Here is a 26,991-nt window from a genome sequence, read left to right as displayed (position 1 = left end):
AAAATAACACGCTATTACGCTATTATGCACATTGCACAACAATAAATGGGAAGGAAATGACTATAAGATGATCTGTTTTCCCTGTGGCAGATCCAGATCTAGCCCAGCCCACCTCTCTTTCTCACAAGAGAATTAAAGGGGCTTCTCAGTTTACATCTGCACACAATAAAGAGTGACCCATCCCCTCCTCCATTCAGCTTCAACCAATAGCAGCAGCTCTTAGATGTAAGCTACACATTCCTAGCAGACTCGCTCATTCCGGATGCATTGGGGCACGCAATCTATAGCAAGAGGAAAACACTGAATATAGGAGTCTTTGCAAACTATAATCACTTCTTCACAAGCTAAAAGTAAGTCTGTAAATATTGCTTTCATAACACAACATACAGCTGAAGTCAAAATGATTAGAAAATGTAAAAGTATTTGCAAGTGCTGAGATTTTTCAACATAATTTTTAATAACTAATTTCTTATGCCATGAGGATAGTACATAGTATTTGTCTACTCATTTTGTAAGATACTACACTGTAAAACCAACAGCTTTATCAAATGAATTGAGTGTAGTTAACTCAAAATTGAATGAAAGTAAATTCTACTCATTTGAAAAGAGTTTTGAACTCAGTGTAGAAGGTAATGAGTTAATTAAATATCTTATTACTTCAACTTAAATGGATTAGGTTCACAGTACTCATACAGTATAGATTAGTTTAACTCAAATGGTTTGTAGCAATCAGTTTCCTCAAACGGTTTGAGTTGCCTTAACCTTTTGGGTTTTACAGTACTCAGTTGGTTTGAGTTCTCTTCATTTACTGGGTTTTACTGTGCTCAAATTGCTTCATTTACTCAAATGGATTAAGTTCACAGTACTCATTAGGATTAGTTTTTGAACTTAAATTGATTGTAGCAATCAGTTCCCTCAAAAGGTTTGAGTTGCGTTAACTTACTGGGTTTTACAGAACTCAGCTGGTTTGAGTTCTCTTTATTTATTGGGTTTTACTGTACTCAAATTTCTTAATTTTCTCAAATGGAGTAAGTTCACAGTACTCATATAGATTAGTTTTTTTTAACTCAAATGGTTTGTTTCAATCGGTTTCCTCAAACAGTTTGAGTTGCCTTATTGGGTTTTACTTGGTTTGAGTTCTCTTCATTTACTGGGTTTTACTGTGCTCAAATTGCTTCATTTACTCAAATGGATTAAGTTCACAGTACTCATTAGGATTTGTTTTTGAACTTGAATTGATTGTAGCAATTGGTTTCCTCAAACAGAGTGAGTTGCTTTAACTTACTGGGTTTTACAGTGTATTATTCAGCATAAAGTGCCATTTATAGACTTTTGCAGGTTATTATGTTAACTAAGCAAGTTATGATATGGATAACAGTAACAAAAATATTTCTAATATAGAGGCTAGTAATATTGACCTCAAAATTGTTGGGTAAAAATAGAAAAACTGCTTTTATTCCAGCCAATCTGAAAGAAATAAGACTTTCTACAGAAGAAAAAAATATTATAGGAAAAACTGAAAATGTCCTTGCTCTCTTAATCCTCACTTATAATTTGAAAATAATACAAAAATTCACAGGAGGGTGAATCTATTTTGACTACTGAAACTATGGCTCCTTTGGCAAAGCAGCTGAAGACTAATAATAGCTGGTTATTTATAATCCTTTTAATGAAATTCTCTTTCAAAACATGCCACTGACTGACTGACTAACCAAAATCAAATATATATTTAGAAAGCTGTGCAATAGATATACTCTACACAAAAATGTGTAAACATATGCTGACCTTTATGTAAATGAATTTTATCAAAGGCTAGTAATCTTTCTGGGTCTAAAGTCACAGTAAAATCTTCTCTAACTACTTTGTGTGTCATTCAGCCATGTCGGCCTTGCCTGCTGCAAACAATTTTGGACCTACCGCACCTCCTGCAAACATGTTCGACACAGTGCCTGGATATGAAGGAACGCTGGCCGGCGGCGGCGGTAAGAAGAATGCTAGTTATGTCTATTTCACAAAAGAAGGGAATGGACATGTAATAGCTTGAGTTTGCTGTATGACTGATGTTCAGAGCACAAAAGCTCATGAATGGATTACTATTAGTTGTCACAGATGTGTTTTCTTTGGAAAGGTGGGTATCTTCCTCCTCCAATGCCATCCGTGCCGATGCCTGTGCCTGAACAAGCCCCCCACCCACCAGACTGGCAGTAAGTGCATTCATTTGTGGAAAAAGAAAGAAAGAAAGAAAGAAAGAGAGAAAGAAAGAAAGAAAGAAAGAAAGAAAGAAAGAAAGAAAAAGAGCACAAGGCATGCAATGAATCCCAATATATTTTTATATGTGACCATGAGCCACAAAACCAGTCATAAGTGTCTTTTTTTGGAAATTTAGATGTATGCATTATCTGAAAGCTGATCAACAAGCTTTCCATTGATGTATACTTGATTATGATAGGAGAATATTTAGGTAAGATACTATTTGAAAATCTTAAATATTTAAAACAATAAAAATTACTTGGAAAATTGTGTAAAAAGTTGTCCAAATAAAGATTTTAGCAAAGCAAAAATTGAGATTTGATATATTTACAATGAGAAATAGTGTCGTCAAAAATATTTACATTCCGATAAATATCAATACTGAAATATTTAACATGTTACAATCTTTATTTGGTTTAGTATTGGTTAGTATTTGGTTAGTATTGATACTGGCTTTGCTCTCTCGCATTCTCTCTTCTCTCCAGCAGGAAAATGAGATAATATTTAAGGAAAATATAATATTTAAGGAAAATTTATAATATTATTATTTAGGGCTGCAAGACAGACATTGCGATATTTTATTAAGTGCCATGGGATTTTTAATGACCACAGCGAGTCAGGACTTCAGTTTAACGTCTCATCCCAAAGACGACAGCCACTGACAGTATAGCGTTCCCTTCACTTTACTGGGGCATTAAGACTCACAGACCGAAGGTTAAGCACCCCCTGCTGGCCTCACTAACACCACTTCCAACAGCAACCTAGTTTTCCATGTGGTCTCCCATCCAAGTACTAACCAGACTCAACTAACCAGACCTAACTCAGCCCTGCTTACCTTCAGTGAGTAACCTGTCTTGGGCTGCAGGGTGATATGGTTGTGGCTTTATGTATTTTTGTATATGAATAAAATTTCACAACATTGGAATAGCACAATTTGGCAGGTTTCTGGGGAGTCTAACAGTATTCAGGTAGAGTATATATATATAGAATAATCACAATGCAAAAAAATGTTTTTCTTACATTGCTTTGTCTCGTTTCTAGTCCAAATATCTAAACATTTTTAGATCAAGTAAAAATATTTAGTTTTTAATGTTAGAACAAACAGGCAAAAAAGCCTTGCTTAAAGCAAGCAAAATTATCTGCCAGTGGAGTAAAATAATCTATTTATCACAATATATGGACTAGAAACAAGACATTACTTTATTTATACAAAATTTATTTGATTTATGCAAAAAAAAGTAATTAAATAAAATTCTCTAGCTCCTCCTGGTCAACTATGATCCAGACTCAACATTGCATATCTTGCGATGTGACTATTGCGGATGCACACATTACATTATCGATGCTGAAACGATATATTGTGCAGCCCTATTATGAAGAGATTATAATAATATAAGATGAGGTTACTCTAATTTAGTTTTTTTTGTGTTTAATTTTAGTCTTTTGTACTTAAGGACCGCTGACGTTATATGGTTAAGTTATTTTTCCCCTATTTTCTTCATTTGTACACTTTCAATGTTGCAGAATTTGTTCCCCACAGTATCAAAAATAGTATCAAACATCGATATTTTTCAAGGTATCGTATCGAAGATGGAAATTCACATATCGTGACAAAAAAAATCTACATGGAACATGATCTGCTTAATATTCGAATGATTTTTGCAATAAAATAAGAATTTATTATTTTGACCCATACAATGAATTTTTGGCTATTGCCGGTCATGATATTGCATCATAAGACTTGGTTTTGTGCTCCAGGGTCAAATATTGCTTCATTGTTTGAATGTTTGCCTAGTTTAATGAGTAATCAGAGATAAAATTGTTGGACTTAATGATTTATTATTCGCTATTATTATTAAGGCTGTGACTTAAATACTGTTAAAATATAAGAATTGATAATTTCTTAGTTTGTTTAATATTTTTATTTAGTAAAAACAATAATAAAAATGTATCATTTTATGTTTTATATATATATATATATATATATATATATATATATATATATATATATATATATATATATATATTTATATATTTATATATATATATATATATTTATATATATATATTTATATATATATATATATATATATATTTTTTTTTTATATTTATATATATATTTTTATATTTATATATATATTTATATTTATATATATATATATATATATATATATATATATATTTATATATATATATTTATATATATATATATATATATATATATAAAAAAAATATATATATATATATATATATATATAAAAAAATATATATATAAATATATATATATATATATATATATATATATATATATATATATATATATATATATATATATATATATATATATAAAAAATATATATATATAAAAAATATATATATATAAAAATATATATATATAAATATATATATATATATAAATATATATATATATATATATATATATATATATATAAATATATATATATAAAAATATATATATATAAATATATATATAAAAATATATATATATAAATATATATATATATAAATATATATATAAATATATATATATATATATAAATATATATATAAATATATATATATAAATATATATATATATATATATATATATATATATATATATATATATATATATATATATATATATATATATATACGCACATACAAAAAATTCTAAGTATTTTGATTGTATTTTAAATATTTGAAATATCAAAGTATTTTTGTGAAACGTGAAAATAATATATAAACAGTTTATAATAAAAAAAAAAATAAATAAAAAATAAATAAATATATATATATATATATCATTTATTTTTTTATATTATAAACTATTTATATATTATTTTCACATTTCACAAAAATACTTTGATATATTATTTACACATTTTTGGGAAGATTCAGCTTCAAAGAAAGTTCAGAAGCTTCAAACACGTGCTGATTCACCTTGTTCATTCATTACGGTGCACTACGACCTGCATTAGGTGTGTCAGGTGTATTAGCTTAGTATATAAAAGTAATAAAATAAAAGTGTTACTGAATGGTCTTTCAGTAGCAAGACTGACAAATGCTGTAAAACACACCTTATTGTACAAGAGCAGAGGTCATTGTGTATTGATCTTTTTTGTTTTCTTGTTATCAGTATACCTTCCATCTCAGAGGAAAGAGCACGTGAAGCTTTCGCAACATACGTCTCCAGCAAATGCTGCTACAGTTCTGGCCCAGTCGAAGATGGAGTTATCACCAATATGCAGTCCTTTAACACCTACAGAGTAAGAACTACACTAAATCGTCTTGATTATGAGTGTCTTTTTCTACTTCAGTTTTTGGAGGAAAATATCGCAGTTTTTTTAGGCATACAGAGCTCAGCATATATAAGTACACCCCATTTTGAAAATGAATATTTTGATCCATTTCTCAGTGAATATAGCCAATATAGTTTAGCGCATTTAAACTATACAGATTTATTAAACAGATTTATTTATTCAAATAACATTTTAGTCACCGAACATCTTTAGAAATAGAAAGATGATACATTTAAATTCACGTGAAATATTACAAAAAATAAAAGAGAAATTGACAAATTTCCGCTAAATTATATATTTAGAATCAGAATCAGAATCAGAAAGAGCTTTATTGCCAGGTATGTTCACACATACGAGGAATTTGTTTTCGTGACAGAGCTTCTACAGTGCAACAGGATTACAGAGACAGGACAAAAAACAGATAATAAATAAATTTTTAAAAATAGAAGTAAGTAGTGAGTGCAAATATACAGATTGACAAGTGTATGTATGTGTTTATTACTATATACAACGTTATATGTGCAGCTGTTATGTGCAAATTGGCATGTAAAGTGTGTTGTTAAATAAGTGTATATGTGTATAAAAGTGTATAGCAAGTAGTGATGTTGGTTCCACAATTATTATCATCAAGTGTTCATGAGATGGATTGCCTGAGAGAAGAAACTGTTTCTGTGTCGGGCTGTTCTGGTGCGCAGTGCTCTGTAGCGTCGACCAGAAGGTAAAAGTTCAAAGAGGCAGTGTGCTGGGTGTGAGGGGTCCAGAGTGATTTTGGCAGCCCTTCTGCTCGCTCTGGATAAGTACAGTTCTTGGGGAGTAGGAAGGGTTGTACCAGTGAGTCCGAACTATTCGGCGTAGTCTTTGGAGGTCGTATTTAGTAGCTGAGCTAAACCAGATAGTTATTGATGTGCAGATGACTGATTTAACTGATTTACTATTTGTTTCTCCTGATTTTCCCTTATTTTTTAAACTGTAACTTAATATTTTTCCCTAACATTAAAATTTTGGTGTACTAATATATTGAAAGATACTTTGTTAGATTAGCACCAGATTTTGCTCTGTACTGACTAATGTATATGTACAAATATAATATTGTAAAGCTTCCTATTAAAATATTAATTAAAAAGATAGATTTCAGAGGGGTGTACTCCTATATGCTGAGCACTGTACATAATGGTAATGATATAATTTAGGTGTTAATCCGAGCCCTGTCTGCTTATTCACTTCTGTTGTCAGTATCGATTGGAAACGTTCACGGAGTCCAGATCTACTGAATGGAGTCAGGAACCATACTCAGGTATACAAACACAGGTTTGTTTATGCATAAAGTATGTTGGTCACATTGATCCCTCTCTTGCTTCATTTACATTTCACACCTTAAAAATGGATACAAGTCTGATCTCACGTTTCTGCAAGATATGAAAGTTTGACCCAATCCCAATTCTATTTTATACCCCTAACCCTATGCCCATGCCTTCCTCTTGGCCCTCGAAACAAGAGTGTGAAACGGTAGGGATGAAAATATTCTGTCAGCTTTGCCTTTAACTACAGAATTAATAAATACAGCTCAGAACAATGTTTTGTGTCTAATGTGTACGTTTTGTGGCAAGTAGCCATGTAATAAACAGGATAAAGTACATCCAGATGGTTGTTTTCGCAGAATAAAGCCCTTCAGTCTTATAACTTATGCCATTACGCCTTCCTGGCTTTCTTCTGTGATAAAAAACGTACTTTATGCCTTATCAAAAATATGTTGCAGCAGGTATTAGAAGGTACTATGCTCCACACAATTATGTCATGATTTCCCGACACAAATCCTTTAAGTTAACTTTGTCCAAATTTAAGGGGATTGAACATAAAACATTTAAGCTGTCCTAAAAAAAGTGTTTTCAATAAGCTGTATAACAACTTATAAGTTGTTGTGAACAAGAGGCATTTTTTGAGTGTATCAAAATGTAGTGTTTTTTCATGACACATTAAAGTCATTATGAATGTAATAAAATCATATGCTTGTAATAAATCACATGCTTGTTTGTAGTAAAAATCCAAGCAAAAGAGAATTGCAACATCCTCCTACCCCTTCATGTGAACATGAGAAATGAGGGGTAGAGGGAAGTGGAAGGGCTAAGGTGGACAATTATGATTGGGCCTTCTCCATGATCATGCAAATGCTTGATCAGCTAAGAGCTTGAATAAAACAAAACAGTATTTAATTAAGTTTCTGGAAGCCAGTTCACTCGTATTTGTACCAATAAGACCAAAAAAAGCATGTCTTACATGGATCAAATGATGAAAGTTTAATCAACATTTATTTTTAGTGAGTATCCTTTTTCTGTTGAACCAAAAAGAAGATGTTTGTAGGACATTTGCTAATGGTAGCCATTGACATTGTGGTATTTCAGGACAGCCTGTGGATGCTGGAGTTCAGCCGGCTCCAGGACCATGGCAGATCGCTGCTCAACCTCCAGCCTTCTTTCAAGACCAAAAACAGACCATTAAAGTGCCTTACACTTCATCCGTTAAGGTAATAAAAAGATACTATAATATGCTTTGTAATAATTATTATTATTTTATTTAATAAAGTAATTTTGTAAGGTTAAAAAAATGAACTCCAGCTCTACCAATTTTAAAATGGACAAGCCAGTAAAATAAGCAGGTAAGTTTTAATAACAGGTCAAGTTGAGAGGTGTCGCAGTAACGCTATTGCAATCAAAGCAATTTCTTTTTTGAGAAGCACCTCTTCCCTCATTTTGCTGTCAAATAAATCTGTTGTCAACTTGCTACTTTAAACAGAGGCATGCAATGCTTACCGCCTCCGAGTTTCTCTGATTGGTCCACTGCTTTGAAACTGATATTGATGAGTAGCGATGCGCATAAAACTTTTTCTAAAATTCTAAATCTTAAAACATGGCACTCCTATGCGAGATCCTCCAAAAGACACGAAATGCAAGCGTAATGTCCCAAACATCCCGTAAAGTGCATGTTTACACAGAAAAACAATGAAAAACTGGCTCATTTATATAGAAAAAGTTTTAGTGTGAATGGTTTCTAAGTAGTCATACAGTATCTACTTGTGCACCTCTGCCTTTATGGTGAGAGATTAATGCAAAGACAGCTCATGATGAACACTCTTTTCATTAGCTTAAACACTTCATTCATTCATTCAGCTTAGTCCTGGTATTCATCAGGGGTGGCCACAGTGGAATGAACCGCCAACTTATCAAGCACATGTTTTACACAGTGGCCCTTCCAGCTGCAACCCAGTACTGGGAAACACCCATACACACTTGTTCACACACACATACACTACAGCCAGTTTAGTTTATTTTATTCACCTCCAGCTCATGTCTTTGGACTGTAGGGGAAACCCAGAAAAAACCCACGCCAACACGAGGAGAACATGCAAACTCCTCACAGAAATGCCAACTGACCCAGATGGGACTCGAACCTGTGACCTTCTTGCTGTGAGGTGGCAGTGCTAAACACCACTGAGCCACCATATCACCCCTAAACCCTTCCTAATTGTACTAAAGACAGGGTTTTTCCGGGTACTGGAAATACTGGAAAATGCTTGATTTTTAATATGGTGTTTTCAAGGTTAGAAAAGTGCTTGGATTTTTACAAAGTGCTTGAACCTGCTTGAATTTGAAATTGCTGGGCTCGAAATTGCGACCGTTTTGGTTACATATGCACCTGAAATTTTATCAATGTGAGCTCAAAATATATTTGGGAGCTATTGTGTGATTGAAAACCGGTTGCACGGCAACAATTTATGCATTGCAAAATGTTCACCGGATGTGCGCATTTATGGAGCTAATAATATGCCAAAACAATCTGAATTTGAATTGTGTTAATTTGAATTTTTAACAATTGTAAGTTAATAAAACTGATTATTATATGCCTTTTAAAAACAGTTTTAAATTTCTTAACTTGAATTTGAATTTCAACATCTGAAATTTAAGACAACTGAATTTTTTCAGATTTTTATAGACAGAATTTCAAACTTAACATTATTGGTTCTGAATTGATAGACTGCAGACATTGGGTTTGAAAAAATTCAGTTTTAAGTTTTCAAGATGAGGAAATTCATTAAATCAAATTCAATATTCTAAAATTCAAAACCAGAAATTCAGATTGTGAAATTCAGATCTTGCAGAAAGTAGGTCAGGGGTCATTACCAGGGAAGAGTAGATGATCACCAATAAGGCAAACTAAGCATTTTGCTCAATCACTGAGCTGCGTGAGTTTGCTGGCTTTTGTTTGGCTCAGGAGGAGTAATTAACATGCATGCTTCAGTGAACCAAATTCATATATTTAATTAAATTACATCACATTGGTTGAGCAAACTTGCTTAAGCTTTTGGTGTTTTGAGGGATAAAGAGCTGATTCTGACCTATACTTTAACCTTATGCTTTAAGTTAAGAAATTCAAATTCAAAACCGTTTTTAAAAGGCATATAATAATCAGTTTTATTAACTTACAACTGTTAATAATTCAAATGAACACAAATCAAATTCAGATTGTTTTGGCATATTAGTAGCTCCATATGTATTTAGGAGACGTTCACCCAGAATGCATCGTTGCCCCTAAAACGTATATAACTGTAAAAAATAGCAATGCACCTAAAAAATCATGAACGACTGGTCATGAAAGTTTGGTACTACACCCAAACAATGACTGTACGCTCATTTTTTGAGATATCAACTTCAGATAGAAAGAGACTAAGCTTAAAAACATACTTCATCCAATAACTGAACTTTTTTATTTATTTATTTTACCATTTTTTGGTGGACTTTCATTATAAATCTATGTTCTAGAGCAGGGGTCACCAATCACGGTCCTGGAGGGCCGGTGTCCCTGCAGGGTTTAGCTCCAACTTACCTCAACACACCTGCCTGATTGTTTCAAGAATACCTAGTAAGACCTTGATTAGCTTGTTCAGGTGTGTTTGATTAGGGTTTGAGCTAAAATCTGCAGGACACCGGCCCACCAGGAACAAGTTTGGTGACCCCTGTTCTAAAGTCTTCAACAATTTAAGTTGAAATGTCATATTGTGCTTTTTAAAATAGCACAATGGATTTAAATGTGAAAAAGTACATAGCATATATAAACGTAATTTACCGTGGTAGTCAGGTGCTGGAAAAGCATGAAAATGCATCTTGAAAGTGCTGGAATTTGAAGTTGGAAAAGGTGTAAGAACTCTGTAAAGATTATTTTAAGTTCTAGTGGTGTAAGGAATTGAGGGAAAGCAGAGAACGGATGTTTGTAAAACTTTCGATTCAAGAAACAATCAAAACGCCTTTGGAAAATCTCCGAATCTTTGCAGAGCCATTTCTTGATTCGCAATGCATACATTTATAATCTCATTCTGTTTGTACCTTAGAACTGTCATTTGTGTCTTGGAATGGGAAGAAACCCCTGCACCACCTGTGCTGGAGCTGGAAATGTAAGTTGATTTTGGCTGAACCATCCGCATGCTAGACATTTCCTTATCCTCAATGCTATTCCCCCCAGAGGAGAATATGACCCTTGTAAAGTATGCTTTTGTGAGATGCCTAGAGAAGAATCCAAGTAGAATAGTATTGTGCACATGAGAATGGTTTTCGTTCAGTTCATCATCATCATCATCATCATATAATGACCTAATATAAGACGTGTTTGTTCTCTGTTGCTGTCCGTGTGCAGAAAGTCTGCTGGGTGTGTAATGGTTCTGGTTTCCGTCTTACTGATGAACGATGCTCACACTGCAATGGCCGTGGTCGTGAAAAGTAAGTCCTCTGTATCTGTTCATTTTAAACATGATTATTAAATTATTAAATTAAAAGGTTTCTCTGTTCTTGTTTAGTTCTGATTTTAATACTTTAATTACAGTTGAAGTCGAAATTATTAGCCCTGCTGTGTATTTCTTTTTTAAATATTTCCCAAATGATGTTTAACAGAGCAAGGAATTTTTCAAGGTATTTCCTATAATGTTTTTTCCTCTGGAGAAAGTCTTTTTTTTATTTGTTTTATTTCGGCTAGAATTAAAGCAGTTTTAAATTTGTTAAAAACATTTGAAGGTCAATATTATTAGCCTCCTTAAGCAATATTTGTTTCTGATTGTCAATAGAACAAACCATCATTATACAATGATTCGCCTAATTACCCTAACTTGCCTAGTTAACCTAATTAACCGAGCTAAGCTTTTAAATGTCACTTTTAGCTGAATACTAGCATAAGATAAAGATTTTATAAGATAAAAGAAATAAATTATTAGAAATGAGTTATTAAAACTATTATGTTTAAGAATGTGTTGATAAGGGGCTAATAATTCATGAGGGCTAATAATTCGGACTTCAACTTGTATATCTTTCTTTTTTAATTTACGTTCATCTTAATTATTTAACAATTTTCAGTTCACATTTTTTTTTATTTTATTTTTTTTCATTTATTTATTTATGTTGATTATTATAATGTATCAAATTTTTATACAATTAATCAATTTTGTGCGCATTGTGTGATATTTTGCATTAAATTCTGATGAAATCCAGCAGGAGGCTCCAGTGGTTTGGTGTTTTCTGATTGTTTTGTCTTTCAGCTGTTCTTCATGTAGTGGCAGTGGCTCTTCCCAGTGTAACACCTGCCATGGAAAGAGACAGCTGATTGTTTTCATCAACCTCAATGTTAAATGGTATGATCAACAGGGTTTAAAATGACTGTTTGCTGAAGCAGGGGTGGTTATTATCATACATTGTGCTGAAAATGAGAATTAACTTCAGTCACAGCTTGTCACGCAGTCACACAGTGCACTGTCACTTTTCTAAATCGTCATGCTTTGTTTTTTTTTCAAGAAAGTATCATTTATATCCAGTGCATAGTATAAATGAGTACAGCGCTTTTGAAAATGTATATTTTATCCTAAATATAAACAATACATTTTGGTGCATTTAAACAAAACTGTTTTATTAACTAGTTATATTCATTAAAGTAAGAGTGTGGTCACCTAACATCATCAGGAACAGAAAGATAGTACATTTAAATTCAAATTAGTTGTTGCAAAAAAAACTAACTACAAAATGTACCTAAATGTAATATTATTTATGCTTTTCTTGATTTATTTTCCTCGATATTTATGTTGCAGTATGTAAGTTTGACACCCTGTGGTTGAACTAGGTATTGCACTTCTGCTTCAGAACACAAGCAAGCGCAGGTTGCCAGATTGACAACACCAACAGCAGTGTGCCTGACTGTCAAGCCTAAAGGCTGATTTAAGTCTGATTTAAACAGTGTTCTAAATAAAAGCAACGGCACACCATAGAAAGAATATTTACCATATTAAAAGGGGTTTTAACACAGCAGATAGTTCACCTCAGATCTTGAAAATAAAATTTTGAACTTTAGAGCTGTGACTCAGTGCAAGACAGCACATATCAGCGATTCAGCATCTACATTTAATCATCTTAAAGAGGTTTAATATGTATTAATTAGATTATAAAAATTACCGTTTCGTTGAAGTACAGTGAGTGCACTATTCTGTGCTTCTGAAGGGCTGTATTTAAAATTGTTTCGTATTTCGTCTGGTGCAAACAGCCAAATTGCTTATTACTGCAAATCTCGTCATGTAGAGTGTTGTTAGGACATGGAGTTACAATGTAACTCTGCTTACCTAATGTTTACGTCTGTAATATTTATATTATTTGCTAATTAATAACCTCATGTGGAACTCTGAATCTCATTTCGGATGCTGTTACTGTCCAACGGAGGTCACATTTTGGTCACGAACACATACTTTGAGAGCCTTCCTAACTGAATGAATGAAAAACGCTGTTTACCACAAAGCCAATCCGGGGTGCTGAAATATAATTGGCTAAACTGGCATTGGATGGGTTAAAGGGGACAAAACCAAGACAGACGTTCTGGCAATGAACACACATTTTCAAAGCAGAATAACTTCAGCATTGTTTTTCAGATGAACAAGAGTATTCACTTAACATGTTTCTTATATATCTGGCAACATATTATAGTATTTTTATGCTTTAGGAGAGTCAAAAACTTACATCCAGCACCTTTAACATTGTATTTAATATTTATTCTGAACATATTCACACATTTTTGCAACGTGATCTTAACTTATTTGGTTTGATAAGTTCCAGTTTTGGATGTGGTACTGATTAATTTAATGTACACACACATCTTATTTTATAGCATCATAAACATTCATAAAATGACTTTTCTGCTTGTTCAAAATACTTATTTAAATGAGTTGAAACAGCACAATTCTTAACAACTTAATTGTTTTATTTTCAATCCACCTAAATTTTTAAAAACGATTAAGCTAACTTAATCGATTTGCGTTGGGACTACATAAAGGAATTGTGTGAAACCCAGCATTTTACAGTGTAGGAAGTATTAATTTAAAAGAGAGATCTGTAAGGGGTGTAGTTATTTAGATATTCTTATTTATTATGAAACTTGGCGACGCTGAGGTGCAGTAGGTAGTGCTGTCGCCTCACAGCAAGAAGGTCGCTGGTTCGAGCCTCAGCTGGGTCAGTTGGCATTTCTGTGTGGAGTTTGCATGTTCTCCCTGCATTCGCATGGGTTTCCTCTGGGTGCTCCGGTTTCCCCCACAGTCCAAAGACATGCGGTACAGGTGAATTGGGTAGGCTAAATTCTCCGTAGGGTATGTGTGTTAATGAGTGTGTGTGGATGTTTCCCAGAGATGGGTTGCAGCTGGAAGGGCACACGCTGCGTAAAAAAACGTGCTGGATAAGTTGGCGCTTCATTCCGCTGTGGTGACCTCGGATTAATAAAGGGACTAAGCCGAAAAGAAAATGAATTATGAAACTCAGAAGATTTCCAAACTAATCGTTCTCGCTTTGAAAGCTACTTTTTACTATTTCAGGAGCACCGAGAAGGAAGACTTCGTAGCTCAGGATTTAAGTGGTCTGAGAGTGGAGAAACTGGGGGCGGTTTCAGGGAAGGAGCTTTTCAAAGACTCCCAGTTTATGGTAAGAGCAGACAGTACATGCATGATTACAGTGGAAGGTGTAATCTTATCAGATGTATGTTGACTGTAGGTGTGTGTGTTTACTGCAGGTCTATCCAGTGATGGGCTTTCCAGATGCTTCTGTTGCACAAGCGTCTGAGCGTATAGTGAGAGACCATCAGACGAAATTCGCCCAAACCTCTCGCATATTACAACAGGTACAACTGTTTTTGTTTCCCTTCAGACCTATTTATACTGTAACTTTTACATGGCTTTTTACATGGTCCAAGAATTTCCAATTAGAAAGTTTGAAGGTGACCTATTATGTAGGGCTGCAAGATTAATCGAAAAAAAGATTATGATCTCGATTCGACCCCCTACACGATCTTAATCCAGCGTTTCTAAGATTCAGCCAATTATATTTTCAAGTCAGGAGAGAAGCAGTAAAGCGGTCGCACAAGTATTCACATTGTTTTACATACGTTGCTCAGCAATGTGGACACCTCCAAATGGTGTTGAAAGAGTCAAATACTTTATTTATAAGGTATAATTCACCCAAAATGTCGTTTCTGTCTTCATGTAATAATGTATTCATGGCAGTCAGCTGACTGTGAGCCGTACATTTACCAAAGAAGACACATGCACATGTCTACTTTAGTGAACAGAACCTGTGTAGGCTGTGAATAACAGGTAGTAAAGTCCTAAAATAACATTCAGTTTGTTACACAGAGCGATTGTTTGGGAGCCGCGTGGAAAGTATGATTTGTATGTGTGGTTTTTTTTTTCTTGAAGTCACTGCAGTCATGACATGAACCGCACGTGGCAGTAAAAGTGAAATCGAAGGTGCGCACATCATTTAAATGATCGCATTTTAGAGTTATGATTACGACAAGCATTTGATATGTGCTTTTCTTTCATAGCGAACACAGAGTGCATGAACATTTAACACTGTCAGTATAACTACTCTAGCCTATATAACGTTGTATATAATGCAGGAGGGAATCTGATAATGACGAATGTTTCATTTTACCAGAAGAAAAAAATTGAATTTTGGTACTGAAATTTTAAATGTCCATTTCCCAAGCACTGTTGAGCACGTGCTTAAACACCGCTGATTTGCTATTGTCTTCATGTGCTCCACAGAAATTACTGTGAATGGTCATGAAGGTCATCAGTTCACCACACTTCGCTGTTTACAGAGTAACAATGCAAACACTTGTACATGGACACTGGAGCATTTTAAAGCAGTGAAGATCAGCTGGTCTGTCTATATTCTGGTCTGTCTATGAGTGATCCGCTGGTGAATTGAATGATCTTTGTGGCTTTAAAATGAACCAGTGGCATGTATCCATGATTACAGTGCTTAAATGGATTTAAAATTTCAGTACTGTGACAACACTACCTATAATGTGCAATGAAACATATCTGGAGCAACATAGTTTTTTTTTGTTTTGCAAAAATGTAGGACGAGGCACATATTTTCAATGAGCCTGAGGTTGTAATATGGCAGTTTGGATATTAAAACGAGATCACAGTTTAGATAAATGTAGTTATTTTCTCAAATAATAAATTGATTCTGAACTACCTGTTATCTAGTCTTACTTTCAGCACAAACCAAACAAAATTCTAAATAATTTACAAAATGTCTCTGGTCTTTATTGTTTTTTAGTTGTGTGTAAGGTTTGGAAGAGTTTGGTTTGTTTATTCTCATATAAGGTAATGGATGTTTGATTACAACCAATCACAGCAGGCTGTCCAAACTTCTGACCAATCAGAGCAGAGTAGGAAAAGCAGAGAGACATGATATATTCCAGATACTACGGAAAAATGTTTATTATTAAAAAAGAATTAAAGTGCTGAATGGACCTAAACCAGGAGCGTCGCTAGACCACATTTACTGGTGCACGTGCCCCAGTAAAAAAATAAAAATAAATTCGCCAGTGCCCCAGTAAATACTTTGAGATACGATTTACTTTATATGTAATTGTATATATTAAGAGTGGTAATCCCAGAATAAAGATGTTATTCTCTATCTGCAACTGAACCAACGCTGATGAAAGCAATGTAGTTTAATCAAAAAGCGAACTGAGCATGTGAGCAGAAAAAAAAAAAACATACCCGCGCGCCTCATGCACCGCTCCTGCTTGACGCGCTGCTCTGCTCCCGGTAGTGAACATGCATGCTGAAAAATTTGCCGGCGTAACAGTCTTTTATACGGAGGTGTCGGCACGCAGTTAGGTTTGCAAGTCGACAAAACAAAGTTTAAATAATATGATGGTGATTTTTTTGTATGAAGCAAAAAGGAGAGATGAAGAGTCAGGGAGGTAAGACTTAATAAACCTAATTCTCAGCCATGAGTCGGGTCTAAGACAACACACAGCTGATAATTCTGTAAACATCTTTTTTGTATTCTATAGAGTTGTCTTTAGAATTTCATTGTAATAAAATTTATATTTATGCAAAATATTTCTTAAATTATCTTAGCATCAGCAGTTGTGTCTTTAGATTATTTCTCAATTACATTTAGGATTAATTTCTATTATTTATTTAGAATAATAATTGTATGATAATAATAATACTGTTATTTATAATCATATATATTAAAAAATCTCTCTTTGTCTCTCTCTCTCTCTCTCTCTCTCTCTATAGTTCAAGTTCAAGTTGCTTTATTGGCATGACATTCAATACACTATTGCCAAAGCACTTTATGTAGTATAATAAAATCATGAAATAAAAATAATAAAATAAAAAAATTTAATTATAATAATACAGTAAATAAGACATACATGACAAAAAAACTTATATTATATTTGATAAATATACAATTCCAATAAAAAGTCTAGATTATTTAAATAAGATACTGAATTTACATTACCCATTTCTTATGGTGTGTAGGGTGTATACATATTTTGCAGCTAGTCTATACGTCAATTCATTCTCTCCGAGTACATGGTAAAGTTTTTCTGAGTCATTTAAATTGAAAAATGAATTATTCAATGTTTTAAATTGGGGGGAAAATTATTATAAATTATTTATTTACTTATTTTTTGGAGGGGGAGCTGTGCTCCAGAAGAGCTTTACGTCTAGCAACACCCCTGATCTAAACCTACAAATCTGGAAAATTATTGGCTTGAGATTTCCAGTTTCATCCACCTTCATTGATTTTTAGCCATAAAAATAGCTCTTTATGTAGCTTAATGTTGCTAACTGGTATTTATTAATTGTATATATTGTCATGTATAGTCATAAACACACTTGTTTGACTGTTTTCTGTCATTATTACAAGTAATTTCTCACAGAAAATAGCTTACTTCCGCATTGCAGAACAAGGTCAGTGATAAAAGACCCTCAAAATAATGAAGAACCATTAAAATACATAACGGGGCACTTGCTTAAATTTAACTCTGCTAGTAACTAGATCAAACAATTGTATTTAATCTTCTGTACTTTAATTTGTCCCATTCCAGAGGCAGACAATCGAGCTCATTCCCATAACCAAAGTCAACTACACGTGGAAAGGAAACCCTTATGTTTATTATGTGTATGGGAATGAGTTTGAAGTGAACGCTGACGACTATCCTGCCACCTGCTGCTGCTCTGTGATGTAACACCAGATAAACCTGACCTGACGTACAGCTGAAGTACAGTTCTGGAGAAGAACATGAAACCCGTGTGTCTCTTGTTTTCCCAGGACAAACAGGGCATTGTTTACGCAGCTAACCACTTGACCGTATAGATATACAGTATGTAACACTTTGTATGGCATCTAACTCAATATGACCAAATGTGAACTACTAAACCTTAGCTCTTAGATGAATGATAAAGCTCTTATAATACATGACTGTTATGTATAATCTTCAATACAAATGTATGAATAAAAGAGATTGAGATCGAGTTTGGGGTGTAGGCACATTTTTCAAGGACAGTTTTAAATGAAGGCTGTGCAATATTACAATATTTTTCGTATGGACAAAATTAAAAAGTCTATCATTTCAGATTTTTTCATGGTGTCACACAACATGGTTTACGGTAATACTTTTTCAGAATATCAGGGCTCATACAGATTTTTACTACTAAAATTTACTAAAATTATGACTTTTCTGAGACTTTCAAGTACATTTTCATGACGTAATGTTTCATGTAATGTCTGCATATACATGGTAAATAATAAGAAAAACAACGTTTAAATTTATTAAAGCATATCATAGAACAAGCAGCAATCTATTTAGTTTAAATTTGTTTTTATATCTATGTAAAATTGATTAAACAGCACTTACAATGTGAGAGCGAGTTTTTGGCCAAGGACAGAAAAGGAGTAAAGATAACTAACCTATATTCAAGTTAGGGCTGCACAATGTGAAGTTTCATAAACTAATTTCGAGAGGAGCACGTGATATGATTGAGCACGTCTGGCCGCTCATCTGTAATCAGTAATAATCCAATCAGAGTGATCCTAGTCTACTATAAATGGATCATTTTCTCCCTACTGTTTCTATCTTCGTTTGGAAGAATCCCCCCTTCCACCCCATCTCCTCCTTTTCCTCCCTTTTCTAAAGGGGGAGCTCTCGAGACCTACCTGATCTCGAATCTCCTGATATGCTTATCGACCGGGCGGGAGCCCTAGGCTCAAATATCTCCGAGCTCAGGGTTCTCTTCCGGGACAGCATGCCAAACCTGCTTTATACGCCAAGCATATCTAAGTGGGAACTCTTGAAATATTGTTTTAGCATTGATATCGCAATGTGTGCATCCGCAATAGTCACATCGCAAGATATGCAGTGTTGGAACTATATTTAATATAGAGTTTAATCATAATGGAGTAAAAGTTTGCATGTATCTGCATCTTTTTTTTTTAATGAACATAAAAAAATCTAATATATTAACTCCTGTAGTATTGAAACAAGTAAAGTGTAAGTTAATCGTGAGTACATTTTAATCTTTGAGTAAACTGTCCCTTTAAGGCCTGTGACTGTGTGAAAATTTAAATATTTCCAATTTCCAACATCCAGCCACAAGAGAATTTGAGTAACTTTAAAGGGCACCTATGGTAAAAAATCTACTTTTCAAGCTGTTTGGACAGACATATGTGCATGTGTGGTGTATAGACTGTCATACTGGGGTGATATAAGCACACCCAGTGCTTTTTTTTCAATTTAACAACATAAAAAACGGTGGACCAATTGGAGCGGTTTTCAAACCGACTGCAACTTTACGTAGGAGAGCGGTCCCCCCGCCCACCAATATTGATTGACAGGCGCGTCATCATATCCTCAGTTTGTTGATTCACGTCCACCATTTTCAGCGTGAGTCGAAGCAATATCACTAAAGGAACACCCTAGCTCTATTTTTAGATGCAAGGCTCAATGGGCTCAACACAAGATCAATATTCTCCACATTATCGCTCTAATCAGAATTATTGGTTGTATCTTTAGGTAGGTTTGCAAACATGTGTACTTCTCATTGAGTCTACCTTATACTTCAGCCGTTTGCATTTCTCGCGATCCCAGAAGCTCCCTGTGATCTTAACTAGCAAGCGTTTTAGAATTCTAAACATAGGTTTCTATCAGGGCACACTCAAGTCGACAGCTGGCTGCTGCGGACCACTGCAGAAACCTATGTTTAGAATTCAAAAATGCGTGGCGCGACGATTCGGGACACTTCATGTTTCTGCCGCGCCACAGAGAGTGTCTGGTGTGCCGTGTCGCGGCTTCGAGCGGCGCATCCGGTGTCTCAGTCAAAGTTAATTCAGTGTGCGTGGTTATTAGTTTCTGTGTACAAGCTCGGCACTTGAAACTAGCACACAGTTGGCTGTAAAACTGTAAAAAGACACAAATGATTTTGTACTCTCTGCTTGGTCTGTGTCAGAGTCGTACATGTACGACTGAATGCGGATCCTCTCCTCCTCCTTTCAATCTGCCTGTCTGTGTTGCAAACACAGAGCGGGTCATGGCCCCGCCCCCTTGTTACGTTGGGCGGGAAGCCGAAACTAATTTACATGTGAAGCAACACACCCCTAAATCAGCGAACTGTGGACACGCCCCCAACATGACATTTTTAACACATTATAATAAAAAAATCTGAATTGTGTTTTAACCTGAACTGGCACACTTAGAAGAACCATAATATTAATATTAAATCATAAAAAAGAGGTAAACTATGTGCCCTTTAATAAAATAATATACAATGAAGACTATGCAGTGATGATAATTCAATATCTGTACCTGAAATCTATCATTCATTTTCATCTTTACTATATTTTATCTATGCTTGTAATTTATTTGTTATATATTATTCAAGATTCACTCCAATCAATCCAAATAAACCTGTTAAATCATCTAGTGAAATTGTATTCACATCGCAATATATATCACAGAAATACAAAATATCGTAAAGTCTGATTTTTCCAATATCATGCAGGCCTAATTAAAGTGTACAGATATTTGTTCAACTAATTTCTGTGACTTTTCCCAAAACTTTGTGGGTTTTTCTGTTTTTCCAAAATTTTCCAGGCCTGGAAAATGCCATGTCGAAATTCCATGACTTTTCCAGGTTTTCCATGACCCTATGAACCCTGGAATATATATATGAGAGCAATGTTACACGCCATTAAAGAGGAGGCAGACAATGAAAAGTACAATGATTGAATTTAGCTGTAAATTTATTTTTATGTAGAACCTGTAATCATTAGTTTTTAAAAAGTGTTTTACATTTTATTCATATTTATTTTATAGTTCTACATTTTCATACCTGTCAACCCTCCCGTTTTTCCCGGGATTCTCCAGTATTTTACAGTTCTATCCCGCTATCATCCCATAAAGGTATTTTACCGTATTTCTCCTGTATTTTCAATCTTTCTCTGAAGGGTGGCAATAAACTTGAAACAGCCGATTCTCGCTATACGCAATCCATACAGCCGAACCACCAGGGGACGCCCCTTGCTCTTAAATGTGAATCTGTTCTGTGCTTTCGTTTTATTTAGGCATGAAAACACTTTGAAATAAATATAAAAACGGTTTCCCAAACAGATTCTGTACCTTCGATTTGAAGCGGAGCAAAAGTCGTGGTTTTGGGCATACCTGTCAACATTGAGATGTGAAAATAAGGGATATGCCCACCATAATAAGGGATTCACGCCTGCTGTTCTCGCGTAAACCCACCAGAGGCCGCTGTCGACTCACTTTTGGACAGACTTTCTGACTGACTGAGCGAACGATCGGCTGACCCACCCTCCCCTTCCATAAACTCAACCAATTTTATCGATTGACCCGCCCTCCCACTTCCCTAAACCCAACCAACACATTACAAAAGCAATCCAAAAAATAAAAGCCCTCGTCTGACCACATCCTCACCCCGCTATTCACTTGTTTGTTTTATATTTTGGATTCTGTTTTTGTCTTACCTGCTTTCTGGAACCGCTCTTCACCGGACTCGAACCCCCGTCTTCGTGGTCAACTCTTCTCTGCATCTCAAATCCGCCGACGGACATGGCGCGATAACGGGACAAACTGGTTGCAGCCGGAATGCTATCCATATGGAGGTAAGCGGTCAGCTGATAAGCGCGAAAAGGAACAGCGTCACACTGCCCCATAGCGTTCGTTTAAAGAAATAAAATGCAGCCATACGTACCTCCGCCTACGTAATTCGCTGTCTCCAGAAACGTCCGCAGGGCTACGTTTTCACAATGAGCCTGTGTTGGAAAGGAACATTAAAAAACAACTCATGTAAACGCCTTAATCTTATTATTGTCTTAATTAGATTACTAATGTGTATTTAAATGTAGTCACTGATTTGTATCTTTTCTAAAACTACAGTATAGTGTTAAAGCATGTTTATTACTAAGAAAACTAAAATAAACAAAATTATATTTTAATAGAACACATCCCATCACATAAGGGTGGCTACAGTACACATATGGACCATTTCCACTGAGAGGTACAGTACGGGTCACCTTTATCAGGCTTGCGTTTCCACTAACAAGGGTACTCTTTTGTTGGGCGCGGTGTATGACAGAAAGTTTCAGTCGACGTCATTCTCACTCAAGGAAATATCTACAGTAAAGCCGTAAGGGTTGTTCACATATCATATGAGAAGCATTTCTCACAAAACAGATGCTTTATACACATAAATACTGTGTATAAATGTTCATTACTAACTTTTCTATGAACATGAGTTGATTATAACTGCAGATCAATGACAGTGCGAAACAGCCTACTGTAACGTCTGTAATTATAGAAAATAAATAAATGCGACATATATGAACACATACAGCCCCTTACAGTCTTCGATATGTTACCAATTACAGAAAAACTACACACAGCATACATTTAGTCCTTATTTAGGTTAAAAAACAACCTTGTTTTCCCAGGATAAACAGGGCATTGTTTACGCAGCTAACCCCTTGACCGTATAGATATACAGTATGTAACACTTTGTATACATGACTGTTATAATACATGACTGTTATGTATAATCTTCAATACAAATGTATGAATAAAAGAGATTGAGATCGAGTTTGGGGTTTGGCACATTTTTCAAGGACAGTTTTAAATGAAGGCTGTGCAAATATTACAATATTTATCGTATGGACAAAATTAAAAAGTCTATCATTTCAGATTTTTTCTTGGTGTCACACAACATGGTTTACGGTAATACTTTTTCAGAATATCAAGGCTCATACAGATTTTTACAACTAAAATTTACTAAAATTATGACTTTTCTGAGACTTTCAAGTCCATTTTCATGACGTAATGTTTCATGTAATGTCTGCATATACATGGTAAATAATAAGAAAAACAATGACGTTCAAATTTATTAAAGCATTTCATAGTACAAGCAACAATCTATTTAGTTTAAATTTGTTTTTATATCTATGTAAAATTGATTTTGATAATGCTTACACAGCACTAACAATGTGAGAGCCAGTTCCTATAGGTTAAAAAACAACACGAAATATAGCCCACAGTCAGAGCAGACCTCTCATCTGTGTCTTTAATCTTCACCAGCACAGTAGCCTCTTGTTAGAAAGTAATTCCGTCATTCCCAGTTGAAAATAGTCCAAAAGGGATGATAATAGTTAAAAATGGCAGTTTGCTGATGTTTTAGGTTGCAGAAGAATCATTTGCTGCTTTTTTTCCCGGCTTCTTCTTTGTTGATTCATGCTTCACTCTTGACAGAGAGTCACTTCTGACAGGATCAGATATCAGAGTGCTTCAATGATCATGCGCACCTATTAATATGAGCTCAAAAACTTTGCTATTTCAAATATAGAGGTCACCTGCTTCTGTGTGACGTATTTCTGTACACCATTAGTGTGTGTTCAGCTGGGCGTCTTGCCCCACCTTATAGTACCCTTTGGGCCAATTGGTACCCTTTGCTGTGCCTGATTAAAACCAAAACAAAAAGCAAGCACCGATTGCTTTCATGTGGTGTTTTTCATGTGGTGTTGGCTCTATGCTGTTTAATGGAAGGAGTTAAAAAAAAAAAACCTCAGTGGAAAGTTTATGGTTAGGCTCACAAATACCTGATTGGTGATCTTGAACAAAACATTTCAATGCAAAATAACCACAAACGGTGGTAAAAAAAAAAAAGACTAAGACTAAGAAATACAACCAACTATTCTACTTGCTAAAAATCTATTTTAAAAAATAATGATTTAATATAAAAGTGCAATGGAAAATGGACGACATAGAAGTCCAAAGTGACGGCTGGAATATAAATTAAGCAAAAATCTGACCTAATTAATTGAGCTATCAGTGATTTTGATGTGTGACTCACCTATTCCATGGTCTCCAATATGCATTACACGAGTGATTGTTGTTGTTTTTTAAGCTGATTTCCTCACAAATATGATCTTCATAATGAAATGAACATTAAAAATGATAAAAGACAAAAGAGCAGGCCTAAGTTTCAGATTTCCAGTTAATCATTCACACATTATTTATTCACATGTTTTATTTCATTTTTACTTATACTACTTGTCAAAATTTGGCATTAGAACAATTTTTTTTACTGTTTTTACAAGAAGCCTGTTCTTCTCACCAACAAGGCTGTGTTTATTTAATTAAAAAATATATATTATTATTACAATCTAAAAATCAATTATTTAAAAGAATAAAATAAATGTTAATTTTAAAAAGTCATATATTACTATTATTTAAGCCGAATTTTCATCAGCATTACTCCATTCTTCAGTAACATGAACACATTATCTAAATCACTGAAACATATTTTCAAACAAACTCTACGAACAAAAATCATATTCATTTCAAATATATATAAATAAACATATTTGAAGTCAAAAGTCTTTTTTTTTATACATTTTATTTAATAATTTAAGTAAAATTATTTTGTTCATCAAGGCGGCATTTATTAATAAAACAAATTGTTAAATAATTATTAATTAAATATTTCTTTATTACTTATTGTATGTATGTATTGTGTGTAATACAATTACTTATTGTATGTCCAAATCAGTATATTAGTCCAGTCAGTGAACTGTTGGAAAGTTGAACTGTGGGGATTTAAAAACTGACTTGTTGACAATTGGTACTTGTTCTCTGTTGTGGCCAATAGCAGTACCATGATTTAAACTTTGATTTCTTTCTTTTGCTTTTCCCCCCAGGAAGCAGTAAGGAGGTGGTCAGCCTTTCCTTTTTGTTGGACTTTTTCTCCTGTTTTGAGGTCAGTCAGGGAGTCAGTGTAGTTTTGTTGTTAATTTTCATCATTGTTTTCTTGTAGTTTATTTAGAGGTTTTACTCCCAGACAGAACCCTGTTTTGTTTTGGATTTATCCCCCCCCCTCCTGAAGCTAGAGCTTCCTTAACACTACATTGTGTGTGACTTTGATTTTGTAAATAAATTTTCGGAACTTTACTCTTTGTGTTGTGACTGTTCCCAGTTTAGTGCTCTTTAAATTAATATTGTTGTGTTCATTGTATTTCCCCTAGACTTCTGTAGCATGTAACACTATATTCATGTTCGCAACATTTGTTAATTACTGCTTTTACTGGATGAGTATCTGCATGCCCTCTTACAGAGCTCCAATACGCCATTTTCAGCTTGAGTGTTCTACATTTTAATGGTAGCTCCGCCATTTCCACCTGAATCACTGAAATGTTCAATGCTCCAATTCCTATTCTTAATGCTTGTGATTGAACAAGACTATTTTTTGTAACAAATATTTAGATGCTGAACTATAGACTATACTGCCATAATCTAAAATTGACCTTATCATAGCACAGTACATTCTTTTCAATGCATGTCGGGTTGCACCCCACTCTACTCCTGTCAAACATCTTAGAATATTTATTTGTTTTTTTGCATTTATCTTGAATTCTCTGTATATGGGTTGCAAAAGTAAGTTTTGAATCTATCCATACTCCAAGGAACCAGTTAATGCATTTCTCAAAACAATTAGTACAAACTGCAAAACCTAGTTGATAACCTGCGAAAGCGTGTCACTTGCTCAAATTGGAGAGCTCTTTCTTCAAAAGCAAGTATTGATGTCAATGAAAGTGTCAGTGTCATCAAGATGAAAAGTCCTGACACCATTGTTTATGAACAAGATAGTCAAATAGCTTTGTCATGTTTTCATTATAACTGTTTACACTACATACAGTCTATTTTTTCCAATGCAATAAAGTCAGATTTTGGTGACACTTCCTGAAAATGCTCAAGACAGCACTATATATGATTTGCACAGCCATTTGAGAACTACAGTAAAGTTAGACATCACTGCATTTAGTGAGGTATCTGAGTACAAGACACTGAATATATGTTTCACATTTTACCGCATTTGCTCTTTGCAATTCTAATTTATTCACAGCATTGTGCAAAAGAATAAACACCCCCTTATTTACAACAAACGTAAACTTCCTTTGGGTAGAGCTGTGCACAACTGTAAACAATAGTGCAGTCCATATTGGAACTGAACCTACAACATACACAGGTCTGTAAATCATTCATGAAATTGTTCAATTTAGGAGACATTTTCAGGGAAAAAAGCTTTAATTTGTTTTATAAAATTAGCTTGACAGATTTTGATGACTAGTTCAACATTTGTGTATGTAATGACTCAAGTAATGAAATGAGGACTATTAGTTTTATATGGAATGACTATTCAGCATTCACAAGTTCAGTTAATTTTGACTGACATAAGTAAATGAGAATGTTATAAACAGCAGAGAGTTGAATGAAAGCAGTTGATGCATGTCCTAAAGCATTTGCAATTTGTTGGAAGGAATGAGAAACTGCTACTATGATGTGCACAAATGACTAACTGTTTAGAGAAATGCATTAACTGTTGTGCAAATGTAAATAGTGCTGTGAGAAATGCACCAAAGCCACTGAGAAAAACCGTAAAATGTTAAAATGTATATCATTTACACACAATAATGCCATTTGTTTGTATTAAGATGTAATAATTTTGTCATTAAAAAGAGCAATAAGATTTAAACGTTCTGCTGAAGGGTGCTTTTAA

At 34.2% G+C, this 26,991-nt stretch overlaps 1 protein-coding gene across 2 annotated transcripts in view; it reads left to right on the top strand.

The window, feature by feature from the left end:
• The window catches only part of LOC130233851 (protein SSUH2 homolog), a 29,773-nt gene extending 11,365 nt beyond the window's left edge, over window positions 1–18,408 (top strand). Inside the window, exons 1-12 of one of the 2 annotated variants that reach the window (XM_056464087.1) lie at window positions 226–350; window positions 1,878–1,982; window positions 2,129–2,204; window positions 5,390–5,519; window positions 6,786–6,846; window positions 7,952–8,073; window positions 10,933–10,995; window positions 11,235–11,317; window positions 12,127–12,219; window positions 14,431–14,536; window positions 14,625–14,732; window positions 17,982–18,408. In XM_056464087.1, the coding sequence (XP_056320062.1) occupies window positions 1,880–1,982; window positions 2,129–2,204; window positions 5,390–5,519; window positions 6,786–6,846; window positions 7,952–8,073; window positions 10,933–10,995; window positions 11,235–11,317; window positions 12,127–12,219; window positions 14,431–14,536; window positions 14,625–14,732; window positions 17,982–18,122 (1,086 nt within the window). In that variant the 5' untranslated portion in view covers window positions 226–350; window positions 1,878–1,879 and the 3' untranslated portion in view covers window positions 18,123–18,408. Of the gene's footprint in view, window positions 1–225; window positions 351–1,877; window positions 1,983–2,128; window positions 2,205–5,389; window positions 5,520–6,785; window positions 6,847–7,951; window positions 8,074–10,932; window positions 10,996–11,234; window positions 11,318–12,126; window positions 12,220–14,430; window positions 14,537–14,624; window positions 14,733–17,981 lie in introns of those variants that run through there. The other variant, XM_056464086.1, reaches the window with a different exon arrangement.
• The last annotated feature ends 8,583 nt before the right edge of the window (window positions 18,409–26,991 follow it).

Source organism: Danio aesculapii, chromosome 8 (assembly GCF_903798145.1).
Source record: "Danio aesculapii chromosome 8, fDanAes4.1, whole genome shotgun sequence".
NCBI lineage: Eukaryota > Metazoa > Chordata > Actinopteri > Cypriniformes > Danionidae > Danio > Danio aesculapii.
Note: the sequence above shows the minus strand (reverse complement) of the source record. Positions and strands in the feature narration are given on the sequence as shown.